The 19,093-nt window shown below is 42.4% G+C and overlaps 2 protein-coding genes across 3 annotated transcripts in view; one reads left to right on the top strand and one right to left on the bottom strand.

The window, feature by feature from the left end:
- Positions 1–1,754, top strand: part of bmp6 (bone morphogenetic protein 6) — a 67,040-nt gene extending 65,286 nt beyond the window's left edge. Inside the window, exon 7 of the mRNA XM_083777835.1 lies at positions 39–1,754. Coding sequence (XP_083633961.1) covers positions 39–188 — 150 coding nt within the window. The 3' untranslated portion in view covers positions 189–1,754. The remainder of the gene's footprint in view (positions 1–38) is intronic.
- txndc5 (thioredoxin domain containing 5) lies at positions 1,636–16,835 on the bottom strand. 2 transcript variants are annotated; one of them, XM_083777836.1, is made up of 10 exons: positions 16,535–16,835; positions 14,697–14,849; positions 9,909–10,017; positions 9,555–9,651; positions 7,237–7,352; positions 6,832–6,918; positions 6,250–6,429; positions 5,485–5,567; positions 5,268–5,397; positions 1,636–4,124 (listed from the first exon to the last, which is right to left on the bottom strand). In XM_083777836.1, exons 1-10 carry the CDS (start codon positions 16,735–16,737, stop codon positions 4,002–4,004), a joined length of 1,281 nt encoding a protein of 426 aa, XP_083633962.1. In that variant the 5' UTR covers positions 16,738–16,835; the 3' UTR covers positions 1,636–4,001. The 2 variants fall into 2 exon arrangements, with proteins under 2 accessions (XP_083633962.1, XP_083633963.1); XM_083777837.1 differs by having other exon boundaries at positions 5,485–5,569; positions 6,267–6,429.
- Positions 16,836–19,093: the final 2,258 nt, after the last annotated feature.

Here is a 19,093-nt window from a genome sequence, read left to right as displayed (position 1 = left end):
CCACTACATTTAAAAGACAAATATTGTACTTTCCTCAGGTGCACCTGATGAACCCTGACAACGTACCAAAGCCCTGCTGCGCCCCAACCAAGCTTCATGCCATATCAGTGCTCTATTTCGATGACAACTCCAATGTCATCCTGAAGAAATACAAGAACATGGTGGTACGGGCGTGTGGCTGCCACTGACACTGTGGATGTGGATGGAGCACCTGGTGGCCTGCTGGTGGTGGCTGATTCGTTGCTGGCTGGCAATGGGTCACATATGGGCTAATGTTGGGGCTCCCGGGTGAGGTTGACCTTACTACAGCTCAGTTCCCCCTGCGCAGCCCCAAAGGGGATAATCCACCCCCAAAAAACTAAGCAATTCCTGTTATTTAAATGAACGTTGACCAAGTATGCGTCCGTCTCTCAAAGTTTGAAACCAAGGAGAAAAGACTTGTGGGGGAATAATTGCAAGACTGACCCCCAGATGAGTACGTACCTGTGGGCAACTTCACCCTGCACCAATATTGAGCCATTATGTTTTCCCTAACCTTTCCTGTTGGCTGTGGGGTGGAGCCTTTACTCCTGGGTCTGAATGTGAGTAAATGGGTGTATGTATGTGTTACTGTAGTAGAGTAAGTGTATTTGTATATTATGCATTTATGTAAGTGTGTGTATGTATCGGCGTGTGTGTTTGTGTGGGGGCTGAACTGTTGTGGGACCACTTAGTGCTGCTTTCCTTCCCTTATCCCCCCCCAAAAAAAACAAAATGGTGGATTGTTTCTAAGAAGACCCCCTAGCTACATTATAGTAAACACAGATCCTCCCTCCCTCCCCCTGCAGTGTATTTTCATCTGGACTGGAATCTGGACATGTTTACCTTTCCGAAAATATAATATGGACAGAAGTGGCCGCAGGCTATTTTAGTTGTCTAAATATCTCCAAATATCCCCAGTGTGTCAATATTTGCCGAGCTCACGCTGAGCCCCTTTTTCAACATGATGCACGTTGTGGCTAAAAGTGATGTTTTTCTCCGAAGAGCTGAAGAATACGGCCTTATCCCCTCTGACAAAACCGCAAAACATGTCGCTGCACTCCCAAAGTTAACAGGCGGTTCCCCATCAGGAGTTAGCAGAGAAACATTTTAACTGATGGCAAATGGTTTCATGCCAGCTCTCCCTTTTGTGGACATTGATGGTAAAATTGTTAATTGTGAGATTGGCATCAAGGTATTTACAAATGACCAATGTTTAACCAATGCCGTACCCATTTTTGGAAAAGTTTCAAAATGTCAATAATAGATCAAGCTCATACGGCAGTGCAACACGTTGCGAGCTTGTAGATCTGCTATTTTTTGTGTATAGGGGCTTACGTGTGAGCTCTGTCTTAAGAGTACAAGTTGTTTTTATTATTTTCTAAATGGAGACCATATTTTAATGAACTAATAACCAATAAGAATCAGTACCTTATGTGCCTAACCAATCAGAAATTACAAAATATACCTCTGGTAAGCTGCTGTTTACATTTGTGATCATGGTTAGACTGTCGTGTGTAAATACTTGTACATTCTCAGCTTATTTATTGCACCTTTTATTACAAAGAAAAAAAAATCACAACATATTAACAGACAGATAAAATGAAAATGCAAACATTTTTTGGAAAAAAGAAATTTTATTACAAAATCTAATTTTTACAATTTGCCATTATCTCTCTTTTGTACAAAATCCATGGGTAGTGTAGGACCCATGACTCACAAGGAAAAAAGAAAAATACTGCTTTCTGTCACTGGAGTTGCCTAAACCATGTGCTATCCATAAAAACTAACAAAAATATGCTGTGTCCGACTGACTTTGTGCACCTTGGTATGTGCATCGAATTCTATCCTACTTTACAGATCAGACCCGAGTCAAATTGTCCAAACTCACAAGTAGTTTCCGGTTCTAGTTTACAGACTTTCCTTTCAAATGTGTTGATGAACAGCAAAAGTGTATACAGTACCTTCACAAAAGTAAGTAGCTGCAAATACAGTTTGACTCAGGTCTGTTACAGATACAGCTCTGCTCCAGCTTTGATTCAATTCAGTCACCCATAAAGATGACACAAACCTGCAAAAATGCAGTTGTAATTCTGGGTCGATGCCGAGGATATTCAGTGGACTAGAAGTCGATTTACATTTTTGCAAACATCTTGCGATCACATACCTCAAAATTCATTTTCATGGACACATGGCACATTTTATCTACAGCTGGTGAGTTTGTCTTCTAAACCAACCACTTTGGCATGTACATACAGTAACTAATAATTATGTCAAGGTTCTTCTAAAAGGTGATATAATGTAACCAGCTAGTACCCTTTTCCATTCTAAAACATGCCATTATCCACACATTGTTTTTGTCCTCAATTTCTGTTGCTTTAATGGGTGGTGAAGTATCAAAAGGGAAGAGATTTGAAATCAAATGGGGTTAATGTGAGACATTGAAATGTTATTTGCATAGGCCATAGCTGGGCATAAACATTCACCCCTTACTAAGTCTATACGTATTTGCGTGCCAGTGTTGCATTTGTGATACATTGCGAGCTTGTAGATCTGCCTCTTCCGGTGCGCAAAACGCAAAAAGTACAAGTCTGTCTCAGTCTTTAGATGTGGAAATATTCTGGCATCCTGGCATGGTGGGTCATGATGTATGGAAGTTGTCCCACAGTAGTAAATCAGAATGTAAACATTGGCCAGCTGTTGGTAATCATGTTCCATTGTGGGTTAGGCTCACAGAAGTAAATTACATGAATCCAGAAGACTGTCTTTTTTTATGCACCTGGTTCAAGCAAGACTAGACCCAACATTCACAAGCAGGTGATGTGATGTTAAACTGGCTAGCCCTCATGACGATGCAAGGGTCATTTATCCTTAGTTGCACGCCACCAGTGTGTCACACACCAGATCTATAAGCTCACGACGCATGCGAGTGAAACACCAGTGCCCAAACAAAGTATAATGTGACCTTTACTGAAATGGGAAAACGCATCGCTACTTCACACTCATACTGTGTGGTACAGGTTATGTAGCCTTGCGTAAAACAAAGTGCAGTTTTGATGAAGGCATTAAAGCTAGATGTACACGCTGGTGCATATAGTGGTACAGTAGCTGAGTGTGTGTGCTCAGTGAATAGGAGACGTGGCCTCACATGGTGACGGCCAGAGACTCCTTATGCTAACGAAGGATCAGTGACATCATTAAGAGCAGGAAACTGGGGTAGCATAAATTGAGATTTTGTCTTGTCAGACTCCCATGGCGACAGCTGTTCTCTACTCTCACAAGTCTGCAAGTGTTTCCCTGAGGGTTAAGTTCATTAGGCCATCAATGGCGTAGATAAAAAGTACCTTCAACTTAACACTCGCCATTATTCTAGGACAACGTGTCAAGCATTTCCTATGTGTGAAAGTGTTACAGTACGTTACTGGCTTATGATTTAATGACCAGTTATATAAAAAAAAGGAAGATTTTTAATTTAAAATGGCTACAAAAATTCGGTCAGGTACAGTAATACCTTTGCTTTTCTTAAGAGTTCAAGGCAGACATTACTGTACATTTAAGACAAAAGATGTCATTGATTTCTGCCTGCCTTATGAACTAGTTCTATTTCCTTTTGCTCTAGGAGTTAAGGTCCTGACCGATTTAGCAGTGCTTACAAAGTGGTTGTCAAACAAATTACTTCAGTTGCAGAAGCCCCGATAATCGCCATTCTGTCGTAAAAGAGGCATCGGGCAACAGAACATTCACAGCTCAAGCACACTACTGAAAAATATCATCCTTACTCGCATGACATGAACACTGGAGAGAGAGAAGAGATCACAGCAATTTGGCATTGACCGACAATGCTCCTTCTACAGAGCAGTGCCGAGAAACCATCTGAAGGCAGAGAGGGAGGGGAGAGAACTGTGACCCTTTTGAAGGAGGGTCAGTTATGCAGTGTGGGTTGTGGGGCGAGGAGGTGAAAGGTGATGTGTTGAGGTGATGTTCTACAGCTCATCTCTTGCCTGTCGCATTATGAAGGCGTGCAGGCTCTCCAGGTCTCTCCTACCATTATGTTCATCTCCCTGCTCTCCTGCCTTGAAGATGATTAAAGTGGGGTAACCTCGTACCTGGAGAAATGAACAAACAGCAACTCATTCAGTTGTAACTAAGGCCATTTTCGTTGTGTTAAACCACACCTACATGCTCATCAACATAAAAACCCACATAGCACACTGTATTTAATCGTCGCTAAATAAAACTGTAACGGTGAGTTAACTTTAAGACATTTTAATGCTAGATAGAATAAAAGGCTTTAGTTTCTCCAATGACATACCAGCACTTGGGTTCAAACCATACAATGGTTGACAGTTTGACACACTTCTACTCTGAATAGCAGTGAATCCAACCTCTTACAATTACATTATGAGGTAGTTGCATTGCTTTATGGCTCTGTGATAAAAACCAGTAACTACATTTTATTACTTCCTGTATGAACCCGTCTGGACAAAATTACAGACACCGACAAAAAAAAGGAATGAGAGGCTGCAAGAGACTGAGCGAAAGAAAGAAGAGGGCATGAAAGAGAATGAGACCAAGTGAGGAAGAAGTTTAGATGCTTTCGATTATTAAATCAATGATCTACGGCAGACATTGAGAAGAGAAATACTTTAGGACACGATCCATCCACACACCCGTTCCTTCACGCAACACTTAGATCAGCTAACACGCACAGGACGCATTTCCCTCCCTTTCTTAAAATGCCCTGGCCCACACTCACTTTCTAGACTCTTCTCCCTCCTGGCTCCCAACGTGTGGAATGACCTCCCCTCTCTCAGTCAGGACTGCAGACTCACGCCCAATTTTCTGCCAGAGTCACTGACCTCTTCAGACTCTACCTCACTCTCTACTAGAACTTCTAAGTATGCAGATATACAGTATATTGGTTACATGTTTATATTAGTGTACTTCTTTTTTTTATTAGACAGATGCGAGGTTTGACGTTTACCCATTACTTTGAAGCATTAAAATGTTTTGCTTTACAGTCTACTGACGTGACCGTTTACCGCGTCGCTTGTTGACTAGGATTCATGCTAACTGGATACGTGTGTCCGTCTGCTAAATGCCTACATTGTACATTCAGAGTTTAGATTTCCATTACTACAGGCACTTGAAGGAACGGGGGCACGAGACAGAAAGGAAGGGTGAGAGTTGGAAAGAGAGAAAACTAAAAGACTGCGAGAGAGAGAGAGAGATCCCCTGCGTTCACTTACAGAGAACCTGTTGCAGATGGTGCGCTCCACCGTACAGTCCACCGTGGCGACCTTCACATCGGTGAGGCCGGGATACTCCATCTTGGAAAGGTCATCCCAGGTCGGAGCCAGGTTCTTACAGTGTCCACACCTGGAACACAGGAGCACACAAGACTGTTGCATCGCTTGCATTGTTTTACGTCAATTATTAATGGTTACAGAAACTACACACACTTACCATGGAGCAAAGAACTTGATGAAGGTCAGACCTTTGGCTACCGTGTCATCAAAGTTGCTCTCCGTCAACACCATCACACTGGTCTGCAAGATGGAGAGACATGCTCAGTCAGTGTCAATTCCAGAGACTGGTCCTTAGTTTAATTCTCACATCATTCAGACAATAGAGATTTCAGTGCCTTGCTTAAGGGCACTCCGGCAGCTGTTGTGATTAACTCATTAACTGACAGTTTCTCTAGAACAGTCTTCAGAATAATTATTATTCGCAAAAGACCCTATTATCCCATAGCCACACCCCCTCCTATGTGTCAAGCCTTGCAAGATGATGTCATACTAATGTACAGGCTGAACATCTGGCACTTGACTGACAGGAAATCATTAGTCTAACCATAATAGTTACTGTTGCATGGTGGAGTTGGTGCTAAGCTCAGAGTTTTAGTGGAATTGTACTCAGGTCAACAAGACAGTGTGTCTGATGGGAGGGAAACGCACACACACACACACACACAAACACACACACACACACACACACCTTTTAGGATGACATTTTTATTAATGTCATTCTTACATCCATCTGTCTACCGCTTCTCCATCAGGTCACAGGAGCAAGTTCCAGTACAGAGCTCCAGACTACACTTTCCCTGGAAACATTAGCAACTTCCAGCTTGTAGTCTGCCATTTTCTGGATGAGACACTGGCGAGTAACTAAGTAAAATTACGCATAACTCAAACACCTAACCACTAAATGATTAGCACACACACACACCGCTTCTTTGGCTGGGTCTTCTTTGGCTGGGTCTTCTTTGACTGGCTCGTCGGTGGGGATCTCGTTATCAGCCACTGCCTCAGGTTCAGCCTCAGGTTCGGCCTCTGCAGCGGCCTTCACCGAACTGTCCACATAGTCCTTGAAGGAGTCCAGGTCCCTCTTCCCTCTGTACTGGTCTACCTGCACACACAAAACACAACTCACTGCTACCGCATCCTGTACTGGTCTACCTGCACACAGAAAACACATGCACAACTCACTCCTCTTCCCTCTGTACTGGTCTACCTGCACACACAAAACACAACTCACTGCTACCGCATCCTGTACTGGTCTACCTGCACACAGAAAACACATGCACAACTCACTGCTACCGCATCCCACTGCAGCCAACATATTGTTGATAACTTTTAATGCAGAAAAGTATTTTTGAGTGGTGCACACTGCACACACACAGTACAGCACCACTCAGTTCAGACAGGTCAGATTTTTCCTTTCATGCGCAGCATGCATCTCAGCAATAATTGAGAACAAGAGCATAAAAGATTGACCGATACAAGAAACAGCGATAATCAACCATCATACCTTCTTTCCCTCGTTGAAGAATAGTAGAGTGGGATATCCACGCACGGCGTTCTCAGAACACACCTCGTAATGCTGCGTACAATCCACCTAACCAAACAGACACAAGAGCCCAGGGTTATACATCACCACAGATCAGGGAGACCTCCGTGAAACGCAATCAATTGAAACTTGCATTGAATAGCATCCCCTATGAGACATCCCACATTAAACAAACTGAAAAGGTCACGCTCGTTCATTAGATTCCTTTTAACCCATTAAGACCGGAAGCCGATTCTACAAATGCCTTCTAAAATCAGTAGTTCAAAAACAGCAGATTTTTGAAGTGAGATCAGACGGAGCAACCTCCCATTTAGTTCTGAAATCTCCCAAACCTTTATGAACCCTGATGTTTTCATATAAACCCACCTTGCTAATCTTGACATCGTCGGAGTGCTCAAAGCTGGAGGCTAGCTGCTCCCACGTCGGGGCCATGGCTTTGCAGTGGCCACACCATGGGGCAAAGAACTTGATAAAATGGGCACCTGAGAGACAAGGGGACAAACATTTGGCGGTTAGAAACAACAACAGAGGAGTAGGGAAATCACTACAAAACTTAATACATAGGAACCAAGGAAACCCAAAATTATAAACATGTTCAGAAAAAGGTACGCGTTACAATGTACGTTGATTACTATGTGGATAGCAAAATTACACACAAAGCTGCAATACAACAATAAAGGGTTGAAGGAACTAATGCTTTAGTTTTGTGGACCACAAAATCTGAAATGCACTACAAACTAAATATAGATGGCCTTGAATTATATTTACAGCTGTTGAATACGGGCTATAGGTGAATAATTGCACAACACTTATTGCAGCACTGTTGCCAAGATCCGAAGGCAGGGCCTATAAACACAGCTTTAAAATGCCTGCAATCTCTTGACCTACCCTTCCCCCTTCTCAAAATAAGAAACTTTTCTTCATTCAAGAGGTGTAATTTCAATGACCGAATTATCGTGACCACCTTTACTTTTGGACTGGCTGTCTGAGGTTATGGGAGAAAGTCCTACTAATATTCTGTCCGTCATTTTCTCATCAATGGGTTACGCCGTTCATCAGCATTTTTGTCGAGTCCGAGAGTATTTGGACTTGGCTTAACCCATTTTGACCTGAGATCAGATTCTAAAAATGTCTTCTACATCCTGACAGTTTTCTGAAAAAGCTATGTTTCTGTCGGCCGTTCTTCGATTTTTCAAAAATAGCAGACCTACAAGCTCGTAGCGCAGTGGTGCGCTATGAGCTTGTAGATCTCCTATTTTTCAATAGCTAAAGCATGACATGATGCTAACACCAAAAGGAGTTCCCGCCCTTAATGCAAGAGCAGACCACGGCTTGCATGGACTCAATACTTAGATGTGTGCACTGGGCAAGTGTCATGCATGGAAACAAGTTACAAGCTCGTTGTGAGCTTGTTAGAGCTGCCTGCTATTTTCGGTGTGCGACACAACATGGGCTGCTGCTGGATTTCACAGAAACGTTGCGCTTGTTGATATAGCATCAAGATAAACTCCACTGTACACGCAGAGGCAAGATGAATCAACTCAAGCCTGCACGTTAAGCCCGCCTGTCTGTGTGTGTTCAGAGTAAGCCAACATGTTCAGACCCATACCAATGCACACTGGCACATGCCACTTTGAATATCAAAACGTTTGCTCATGATGCAAATGTACATACAGGTGCGTATAGCGATACATGTAGATATTTATACACGCATACTGCACATACATAATACATATAAAATTAACATTTAGAAGTAGGAACCAAGCACACAGCCCCTACAAGCACTGTGACCTAAGCATGTACAGAATATTTATTTTCTTCTTAATAGTACAGCTATTGTATCATGTGCTTGGTCAATATGTATTTATTATAGTTTCCATTTCTTTATTATTTCTTTGTTGTAGGGGCGTGCACATCCCAAGGTATGGACTATATATAGAGCAGGAATGTTTTGATTGAAGTTGTGTATTTTTGAAGAGGTATGCACGTAACGTACCATAGTGAAATATTTGCCATATCAGGTATGTGAAATAAGGCAGCAGTGTATTTGCATTGATTATCCAATATGAATTAAAAAAAGATGAAAGATGAAACATGAAACGGAATCATGTAGGGTTATAGGGTTGCTCACCACACCTGCACAAACACACTGTGAGTAATACAAGCATCTGCTTAAGCCAGAGCACAATGTAGCTGAGCACTACCCTGACATACCATAAACACAATTTTAAAAAACCTGCAAGTTACGGCATAGCAAGAACCACAAGCCTTTTTAAATCTATAGAACACAATCAGTGCAATTTATCACCAGGGACAAATTAGCCATTGGGCCAGTGGGGCCAGTGGCTCTCAGAGGCCCGTCGGGGAAATTGGACCGCGCAGTACTAGGTTTGATGCCCTGAAATGGGCGTCTGCTGCCCTTCATTGGCCATTGATTTTGTTAAATTTAGGTCAAAAAGATGATTTAAAAAAAACACGACACCCTGCAAGAATTACCGGCCCAGGGGCCCTAGGCTGGTGGGGGTTAATCCGTCCCCGTTTATCACCTCTATCCTTCATTTGATATAGCTTTTATTTAATAATTAGCTCATTTGTTTTGAGGTGTTGCATGAGAGAGGGAGAGAAACAGCAACCAACCAAGTCAAATTTCTCATAGGTGAAACTTCATTCTAAAAGTGTCTCACCTTTGGCGATGTGGCCCTTGAAGTTGGTGCTGGTCAGGTCGTACAGGCCCTGTTTGGGTTCTGGGGCTTTGGGAGGCTCTGGGTCGCTTTCTGGTTCCTGGAGGACAAACAAACATTAAATCATCATCTGTGACGAAACAAACCTGCAAATTGGATGGGCATGTGCACACAGAGGCGTAGGGATTTGCCATATAGGCTTTTTCCTTCACTGTCATTTATATTGGCTATTTTCAATATTAAAAAATAAATAAAGGAAAGGTTTTGGTTATGAGGTGTCTGCCCGACAAGCAAAAATATTGTATTATGTGGTAAGGGTTGAATAGATTTCATTTCAGCAACCAAATGATGACTGACCGCAGGCTCCTCCTGGAGTGTGCTGAGCATCCATGCCTCCAGAGATTGGAGATCTCTGGGCCCCGAGTACTTCACTGCCTCCTCCTGATCTGGCTTGAAAAGCTTTAGCCTAGACACAAACACAAAACAAACAAACAGAATTGTTTTATGGTGAACTTGAAAAGAAAAAAAAGAAATCACACCGTGTGTGTGAAGTGAGGGGCGCTAATATATGAAAGTCTAACTCATGTTGATTAGGTGATGCAATAAACAGTGCCAACACAAACATTAAATTCTCTTTATTGTTAATGACATTTAATGCTTGTGTTGGGGACAATTTTCCCTTCATTGTCAATGGCGTTTTTAAAACAAACATTGAACTAAAAACAAACTAAATCATGGCCAAACTTAAAACATTTATTGAAACATAATTTGCTATTAACTTCAATAATGGCCCATTTATTACAATCGTGCTGAATTGTAAGTGTTCGGGTCATTCCATCATTATAGATGGGTGGGAGGCACTAGGCTCCCACTGGCGCACTAGAAACGACCCGCTAGCAACAACATCTTGGCATGGAAAATAATTGTGTTAATAGGCAGATGATTATGACTGACAGTCACATTAGGCTAGAATGTTCAACAGAGAGTAGGGATGCTCCGATCAATCGGTGGCCGATCGATCGTGGCCGATCACCGATCGATCGTATCGGATCGGCCGTGCAAAATCCACCGATCCGCGAAACCGATCAACAAAGCAAAAATCTGCGCAGTTTTACATCCAAAATAATGTTTCACTTTCTCGGTTCGGCACCGCTACTGGAGAAATATAGCGCTGTCGAAGGCAGCGCAACTAAAATCTCCCCCCCACACACCCCAGGGAGAGAGAGAGAAAAGAGAGACAGAGCGAGAGAGCACTCACGTCTTCACCCAGCGGGTCCCCGCGAATCCCGCAATTAACCAGATACAGAGCTTATATAGCCTATAATAGCCTACACTTTAGCAAAATATCATGTCTGATGAGAATGTACTGCGCTGGACTGTACAAGCACCGTGGAGTCTGTCTCACACTCTCTCCAACAGACATCCTCAGCCACGCTCCAAAAGTGGCAGCACCATGGCTGTCGCTCATAGGCTAATCACTCTGTGAGAACTTGTGTGGACTTCCTTTTCTCCACAACGGACTTTTTCGCTTCTAAACCCCTTGTTGCTTTTCCCTGTGTGCGTCACTCAGCAATACGGTGAAACAGAACACAAAGATGAGTAGCCTATTTATTTTTTACACGGTGTTTGGAGCTTAGCGTCAGATTTGTTTGTGTTGGAGCGCCTCAGCTCGGTGAAAGAGTTCATGGTCAACCTCTTCCAGAGAGAGATGGAGACACTACAAACTCTGCTGGAGACACAAAACAACGCAGCACCTCTCTCTCTCTACGTCTCTCTCTCTCTCTCTCTCTCTCTCTCTCTCTCTCTCTCGTGTGTGCACTGCTGCGCAATGTCACAGACACAGACGCGATCAATAATATGTAGCATAAATAATAGTCAAAATATAACACTTTCCCTCCATCTGTGACTGTGATGAGCTCCTCACACTGTCACACACATAACTCCTCTCTCGTTCATGCACGCCTGCTCAAATTAGCAGCAACTGTTTGCGTAAATTATATATTTTTCCCGTTGGGGGGGGGGGGGGGGGGGGGGGAGTCAGGTTCGGTGAGGCCCGGTCGTGCTGTCTCACCCCCCGGCCCGGCCCAATGTTGTTCCGCCACAAGTTGTCAACACATGCTGAGTTGACAAAGATTGACAGATTGATTAGGCTGTGGAAGTATACACACTACTTTAGTGTGGATTTATTGGTATTGGCAATTTAAGGACAGGAGGAGGAGGAGGTGATCAAGCAGCTCCACAAGACCACAACGTTACATTGGTAGGCTCAAGGCTGCATTTTTTTCCCTTTTCTTTCTCTCTCTCGAGGGTGCATGGGATGAAGGGAGCCCCTCCAGCAGGCTAGGGAGCCCCGCTCAGGTTAGCGGAAAATGACCGCGGGACGCGGGTTGCCAGATTTTTTTATAAGTAAAAAAAAAAAAAAAAAAAAAATATTAATAAAAATATTAATAAAAATATTAAAAAAGATCGGGATCGGAATCGGAATCGGCCGATCTTAAAAAAAAAGATCGGTGATCGGGATCGGCCCCAAAAAACGTGATCGGAGCATCCCTAACAGAGAGTCTATCGCCACCTGAAGAATGCTCATTATACTTTTATCAATGTTGAGAGTGAATATCAGACAGGTATGCAGCGGGGAGCACTTTGGTGGTAAACCAAAGTGAGGGGCTTCAACTTCAAGTGTTGGGCAGAAAATAGCTCATTGCAACGGATTCAGAAGATCACCACCTTGGAAATGCGCCCACAAGTGTGTTCAAATGAAACGCTCATTTAATTAAAAACAAAGGAGCTCTTGTTGATCTCTATTTGAAAAGGAGTACAACTGTCCCCAGATAAAGAGCTTATCTTTTTTGTTTAATTAACTTAATGTCCTCCACGTGCAACATTCAAGAATGTGGCCTGCACAAAATGAATACACTTTTGCATTTCAACCATTTTTAAGGGTTGGGCTACTAACAAGAGGCTTTGTTCTGTAACCGCAGTTTCAGAATTTGATTAAAAAAACATTACATGATACTATGGGCAACAATGGATAGCCGTGAATAGAGGGTATGCGCGTGACTCTGTGACATCATCATCAAACCAGGCTAAAAACTACTTTCTGGCCTTGACAGCCCATACATCCAAACAGAAAAGTCATATCTAATTGCATTAAACGACATTAAACAATGTTAAACTCACATTTCCTGTCACTTTGCCACTCGATTTGCCATTCACTTTATGCATGCGCATACCCTCTATACTGTACCAAAAGCACATCCCTAGTTTATATCTGGTAAACAAGTGTCTTTAGTTAATCATTAAATGTTGCCTGCCGAGTCTGCAGAAAGTGTCATTCCAGGTATAAGAGGGCCCAGTAAAAGCACTGGTTCAAGATTCAACTAAATGCAAGTAAATGTCACCCGTTACTACTGGTCAATTAGTAATGGAAAAACTACACATACAACAAAAAGTTAAATTCAATGTAGCGGCTAAAACAGTAGGAAAAAAAACTATCCTGATCCTGTGCCAATGAAGGACCACTATTAACTCTTTTCCATGGTTCTGCGATGCTTTGTGTTATATTCTTACATTTCTGAATCGTTTCCACATAGTTTTAGTCCCTGTACCAAATTTAGATGTCACCAGACGTATTGGTAGTTTATGCTAAAGGAGAGCTTGTTGCACAAACATACAAACAGAATGTTTTGTTGATGTGTGACACGGCCAAAGGGGAAGTTTTAGTCTGGTACATCACTACAAAAGATTTTTTTTTACAGGTGCTAAACTACATACTGTACGTACATTAGAAGAGGAAGGGGAGTCTGCATGCTATGTCTTAGCTCCCAGTAGAAAAATTTATGAAAGTTCACAATGTTTCAACCCTAGCCAGACCTGAGATGAAACGTGACCGTAAATAAATGTTTCTATTGGGATCTAAGAAAAGAGAAGGGAACCCGCAGAGCCTTGGCTCGAAACGTCGTCAATAAATTTATCTTTTCCTATGCCACTTTTTGAACCTCCACGAAGTGATGTGCGTATTTTACTATAGTTTCAATTGGGATCTAAGACAGTGTGCAGACCTCCCTTCCTTTTCCAGTGACAGATTCTTTCTTTGACAGATTGGCTTTCTCTCCTTGCAGACAACACGGTCTGCAAGGTCTATAGAGCACCGAAGTCTGACGTCACTTTCAGTAGAGGGCGTCAGTCCCCAGGTTCATGTATTTGTTTAGTTGCATTGAAATCCCCATTGAGGCGATTTGAGATCGCCTCATATAACAACTGTGTTTGAAAAATAAACATGTCACCCCGGCCGCTTCACTCATATGGATATGAAGAATCAACTGACTGAGAGAAAACGCTAATGTTACTGCTACTGAATTAGTTACATTTTCGCTAGAAGCAGACTGTATCATATACGAGTGACTGACTGTTGCAAACGATACAGAGACACCTCCCTGACAATAACGCAGAGACAGCTTGTTTAGTTTTGGACCACAACGCTTATAGTAGACGATATTAAGATCACCCCATGTTATTCTCCATAGAGAAATTACTTCCGCGAACCAGGGGACTTCGGTGCTCTATTATCTGTTTCAGATAATGATTGGAGGGCAGAGTGTAATCAGTGGAGATCTGGCCCACCTGATTCTCCCTCTATATAAGAGGCTGCAGGGCCAGTCTCTCACACACTCCCTCACAACTCACTGGGAGCTCTCACCTTTTTGTTTTTGAGTTGGTTAAACTATGAATTGCACACCCACACATGTTACACTCATCCGTACAGAAACTATAGTAAAATACGCACATCACTTCGTGGAGGTGCTGGGTTCAAAAAGTGACATAGGAAATACACCTGCATACACCACTGATTCTACCGACTACCATTGTTAATATTGAGTTTGTTTGCCCTTTCAGTTAGTCGGTTACTTATGATAGTTAATACAATTTAAATGTTTTCTTGTGTGGGCTTCGTCTTTGTTACAAACAGCCATTTGTAACAACTACAAACAGCAAAAATAGCCCAAATTGACAAACTTTTGAAACTTTCCCCAAAATAGTGACACCAGGGTTAATGTGGTTTAAGTTGGTGCAACCACATTGCCCCCAGTAAATAGTGTCGAGGGTGACCATTCAACCCATAGGAAGCTGTCAAAGTAGACTTACGTGGGGTAGCCCCTGACTCCATGCGTGTTGGAACAGAACTTTGTGTCCTGAACACAGTCCACCTTCACCACATACACTGGGGGCTTGTCCATGCTGTTGTATTTGTCTCCTAGTTCGTTCCATGCAGGCTGGAGCCTCTGGCAATGACCACACCTGGACATAGGAAAAGGGGAACAGAAAGGGTTCATACTGAGAATTCCATCACTTTAAGGTAAGCCAGTATTTCACCAATATGTGTAATTTATTATCCTGAGCAATTTAGGGAAATATGCCTATACCTTATTTTCATGCTAACTTTTTAGTGACAGAGATTTATACAAATCTTAGGTTCGGCCTGGAGAAATAGTACTGCAACAGTACAGTACTGCCCCAACCAGCAGGTAATGGGCCAGGCAAGCCTACATGACGATGGCCTGCCCACTTTACCTCCCGTTTGGGGCATTAAACCCTGGGTATTTTATGAATTAAAAGCAGTTATACAAGTTATCCTTTGTGTGGGTGGAGTGGATGATTGTTATCTGCATATCTTGCAACATGACCTACCTGTTGAGACAGGCGAGATGTGTCATCTCTACATTATTATCTTGCAACATCTGACCTACTTCTGACCTTATATGGATCACACTACTTAAATGTTAACATAACGGTCTATGTCTATGATGATGCTACACCATGGCTTTGAGAGAGATAAGACAGGGAAGGGGCAGGCCATCCCTGTTGAAATGGGATCAGGTGACAGTTCCTGTAATATGATGTGTAAATGACAATGTCAGACCGGCTACAGTTGTAAGATAGATTATGTGTAAATATGATAATGTCATAGAGGCAGCCAAGGGTTTGCATCTTTACAGTAATATGATACAAGTGTAAGTGTGTGTAAAAGTCGAGACAACCAGTGCTTGGCTTGCACGGTTACAGTTATGATATATGGCCGGTTAATAATGTAAATATGATATGGGTAAATGCCATAGAAGCAGGCAGACACTCCAGACAGTGCTTGCACATTTTGTTTACAGTTCTAAAGTGATATAATATAAAGTGCAAGTATACAGTGTCAATTGCATGCAGGCAGGTGCTTGCATCCTACAGTTATAATTTAGGCTACTGTATGATTAGTAATCATGACATGATCATGAGTCATGATTTGAATATTAATAATAATGTCATGTGTAAATTCCATAGGGGCTGGCCTGACACTGACAGTGTTTGCATCTTTAGAGAAGACAACATACACTCATACTGTACACTAAAATAAAGTGTGTAAATATGATATTGTATGCCATATAAGCAGGCAGAAAGACAGTGCTTGTATCTTCTTCACACAAGACACAGTGAATCAGTGCTTGCCACGTAAGCGGCCAACAGCACCAGGCATTAACACACCCACTTTACCCTGAAGCACAAAAGGAATGCATATAGAAAACATTAAATAATAAACGTCAGTCAGCCACTGGCTGCATGGATTATTGACTGCCACCAGGCCGGTTTAAAACCTAGTTTAAAATAAACTCAAAGCGTTGTTTGGTTCAACTTCACAGCCCTTTTCACATTGCTAACCCAGGTTAGCTAGCCGAGGTAGCTAATGAGCTATGCTAACTTTTTTCCTTCTCTTCTCTCCCTTTTTTTTTTTTAACAAACCTTTATTGACCAATATCCTTCCCAATCTCAAGGGATGGTGGGACAGTCATTTACACTAATAGAATACACATTATGTATGATGACAGCGTAAAAACAAGATTGCACGCACAACAAAAAGAGAACTAGTAGTAGAACTAGAAGCTAATCGACGCCGCCCGCCCGGCCGTACCGTACCACGGTGTCGTCCATTCGTTCCTTACCAGGGAGCATAGAACATGACAAAGTGCGGCGCCGTGGGCACAGCCTCGTTGAACATGTCCACCGTGTAGCTGTGCTTGGCGTGCAGGTCCTCCTCTTCCTCGGCATCTTCGCCAGCAAACACGCCGCCGATAACGACGAGCAACGACAAATAAATAAAATACAACAACGTGAAAGATGTGCAACTCTGCGCTGAGGAGGCCATGATGATGATGATTATGATGACGACGATGATGATGATTTCTTCTCCCTATCTATCAGTCAGAGTCAGAGAGACCGGCTCCCTGTTGAATGGCAATCACTGCTCCCGAGAAGAACTTGCACGCATACGCTCACGCCCCTTAAATGCTGCGTCTGGAGGAATGTAGATTGTTAAAGAATCCGGATAGGACGCAGACACTGCTGTTACCGTCTGGGGAGACGATCCGGGATGACTTGTAGATCTGTCGTAGCTTCTAAGCAGCCGCGCAAAACTAAAACTTTAATTCGGAGCACAAAAGATAGGTTCAAACAAGTGTCACTTGTGGTTTTAAGGATTGACAAAACAAGATTATATAATAATTTTTTCAACGAATTATATTCTTGTTTTGTCAATCTGAAAGGACAGGATCAAACAAGTGTCAGTGGCTCTGAAGAAGTCGTTCTTGGGTGCTACTAGCAAGATGCCTATATCATACAATGTAATACAATACAATGCAATAATTATGCAGTATTACATGCTAAGAACATGCTTAGAACAGGGAAAGTAGAGGAAAGGAATACAAAACAAAAATTACAGGAAGGCACAGTCAAGTTAATATACAAATTCATATAAGATGCATAAAAATTATAAATATAGTTATAATACAAAATAAGTCATAACAATAATGAAGCAAAAACATATTGGTTAACACGATTGCAGTAAATGAGAGTCTGATACCATAACTTAACTATGATCAATTAAAATGAACTAGCCCTACATCATGAAGTAAGTTCCTTCTGCAGGCTATGCTGCCTGAGCTGAACGTGCAGAAAATATAAATGCCCAAGTCAGACATTTATCTACTTTCTATTTATTTTCAATAGCCTTATATCATGCATAGTCATCCAGCAATATTACAGTAGTCAAGTCAAATACACACTGTACATTTCATACAAAGTAAACTCAATCATCCCATGCACATAAAACAAACCTCACACACCCACACATTCACATGATACATTTATGACCCCTCTACAACTCACACGTACACAACACAGGATGTGGGTGTGCATGTTGAGTGAGAGATTTGTTCAATCTATATGGTAGGTTAACACAATATCATCATCTGTTTTTGAGTGGCGCTAGCCCCTCCTATATACTAGCCTGGTTCGGTCTGGTTTATTAACCAGGCTACCTATATACAGGTTTAATGTTTGTTTTTACTTCAATGTTTGTTTAAAAAAAAAAAGGGAAAACTTACGCCATATTGTCCCTCATTACGTCATATTGTCTCTTTATTGTTAATGGCATTTAATGTTTGTGTTGGCACCGTTTGTTTTCACCTAATCAACATGAGTTAGACTTTAATATATTAGCGCCCCTCACTTCACACAGGTGTGATTTTTCATGTCAGGACAGACCCAGACACGCCTCCTTCAGGAGTACTTGGCTCTAATTGAGGTGGTTGTATTTTGTCTCCCTGCTCTTCTTTTTACAGGTAACTTGAAAAGCCAGCTGTCAACAAACACCCAGAGGAGTAGTAGCCATGTAGTAGCAAGGTTTTCATGATTGGCTGGCCTCTAGTCAATGGGAGACTAAGCCCTATCAGAGCCATCTAATAGAAAAGTTGCGATATTGAGGGGGCAGAACACAGCTCGGTCACGTGGTTCATGCATTCCGTAAACTTCCAGTTGACAAACCAATAGAAGTCTATGTAGAAGAGCCGCCAATGGACTGGTCCCATGAAGTGAACGGAGTTTGCGCAACTCTGTCTATACTCTATGGCTCTGAGCCCATACGCCCTGTTCAGACCCTTATTACTACCATATATGGTTCAGACCCCCAAAAACTTTTTTTTTTTTTTTTTTTTTTGGGTGGTCCGCAAAGAGGTGGTCCGCGGTCCGGTCGCGGACCGCGGTCCGCCAGTTGGGTACCCCTGAACTAGGGCATGTCCAAGGTACCTGTCATTCACGTTGCAGCATGTGCCTTTGCGCCGCTGAGACAAAAACAGCTGTGCATTTTGCAGGTAAATTTTCTTTATATTGCTAGGGCAGCTACCTGTAAATCTGTGGGTGACATTTCATTTCTTGTTTTTCCTTTATTGAAAGGACAGTATAGGCTGACAGGAAATGGGGAGAGAGAGATGCAGAGTGACATGCAGCAAAGGCAGTTGGGTTCGAACCTGCAGCGCACTGTCAGGCTACATTGTATAGCCTATAGGTGACCGGTCCGGGCCATCTCCCTGCTCTTCTGTTGAGACGTTAGATGCTGTGTCTAGGTGAGATATAATGACCATTTACACAATCCTGTTTCATTTGACTGTATCCCTTGAATCCTGGTGTGTGTGTGTGTGTGTGTGTGTGTGTGTGTGTGTGTGTGT

The sequence above is a fragment of the Protomyctophum parallelum genome (genome assembly GCF_964188405.1).
Source record: "Protomyctophum parallelum genome assembly, chromosome: 12".
NCBI classification, from domain to species: Eukaryota; Metazoa; Chordata; class Actinopteri; order Myctophiformes; family Myctophidae; genus Protomyctophum; species Protomyctophum parallelum.
This window is presented reverse-complemented; position numbering and strand designations above follow the sequence as displayed.

What these genes read in the sequence shown, in the direction of transcription:
- txndc5 (XM_083777836.1), bottom strand. Translation starts at nt 16,737, where the DNA reads ATGGCCTCCTCAGCGCAGAGTTGCACATCTTTCACGTTGTTGTATTTT. An exon ending in CACTCCAGGAGGAGCCTGCG is followed by an intron (nt 9,652 to 9,908) that starts GTCAGTCATCAT and finishes TTTGTCCTCCAG; the next exon opens with GAACCAGAAAGCGACCCAGA. An exon ending in TCTTCAACGAGGGAAAGAAG is followed by an intron (nt 6,430 to 6,831) that starts GTATGATGGTTG and finishes TTGTGTGTGCAG; the next exon opens with GTAGACCAGTACAGAGGGAA.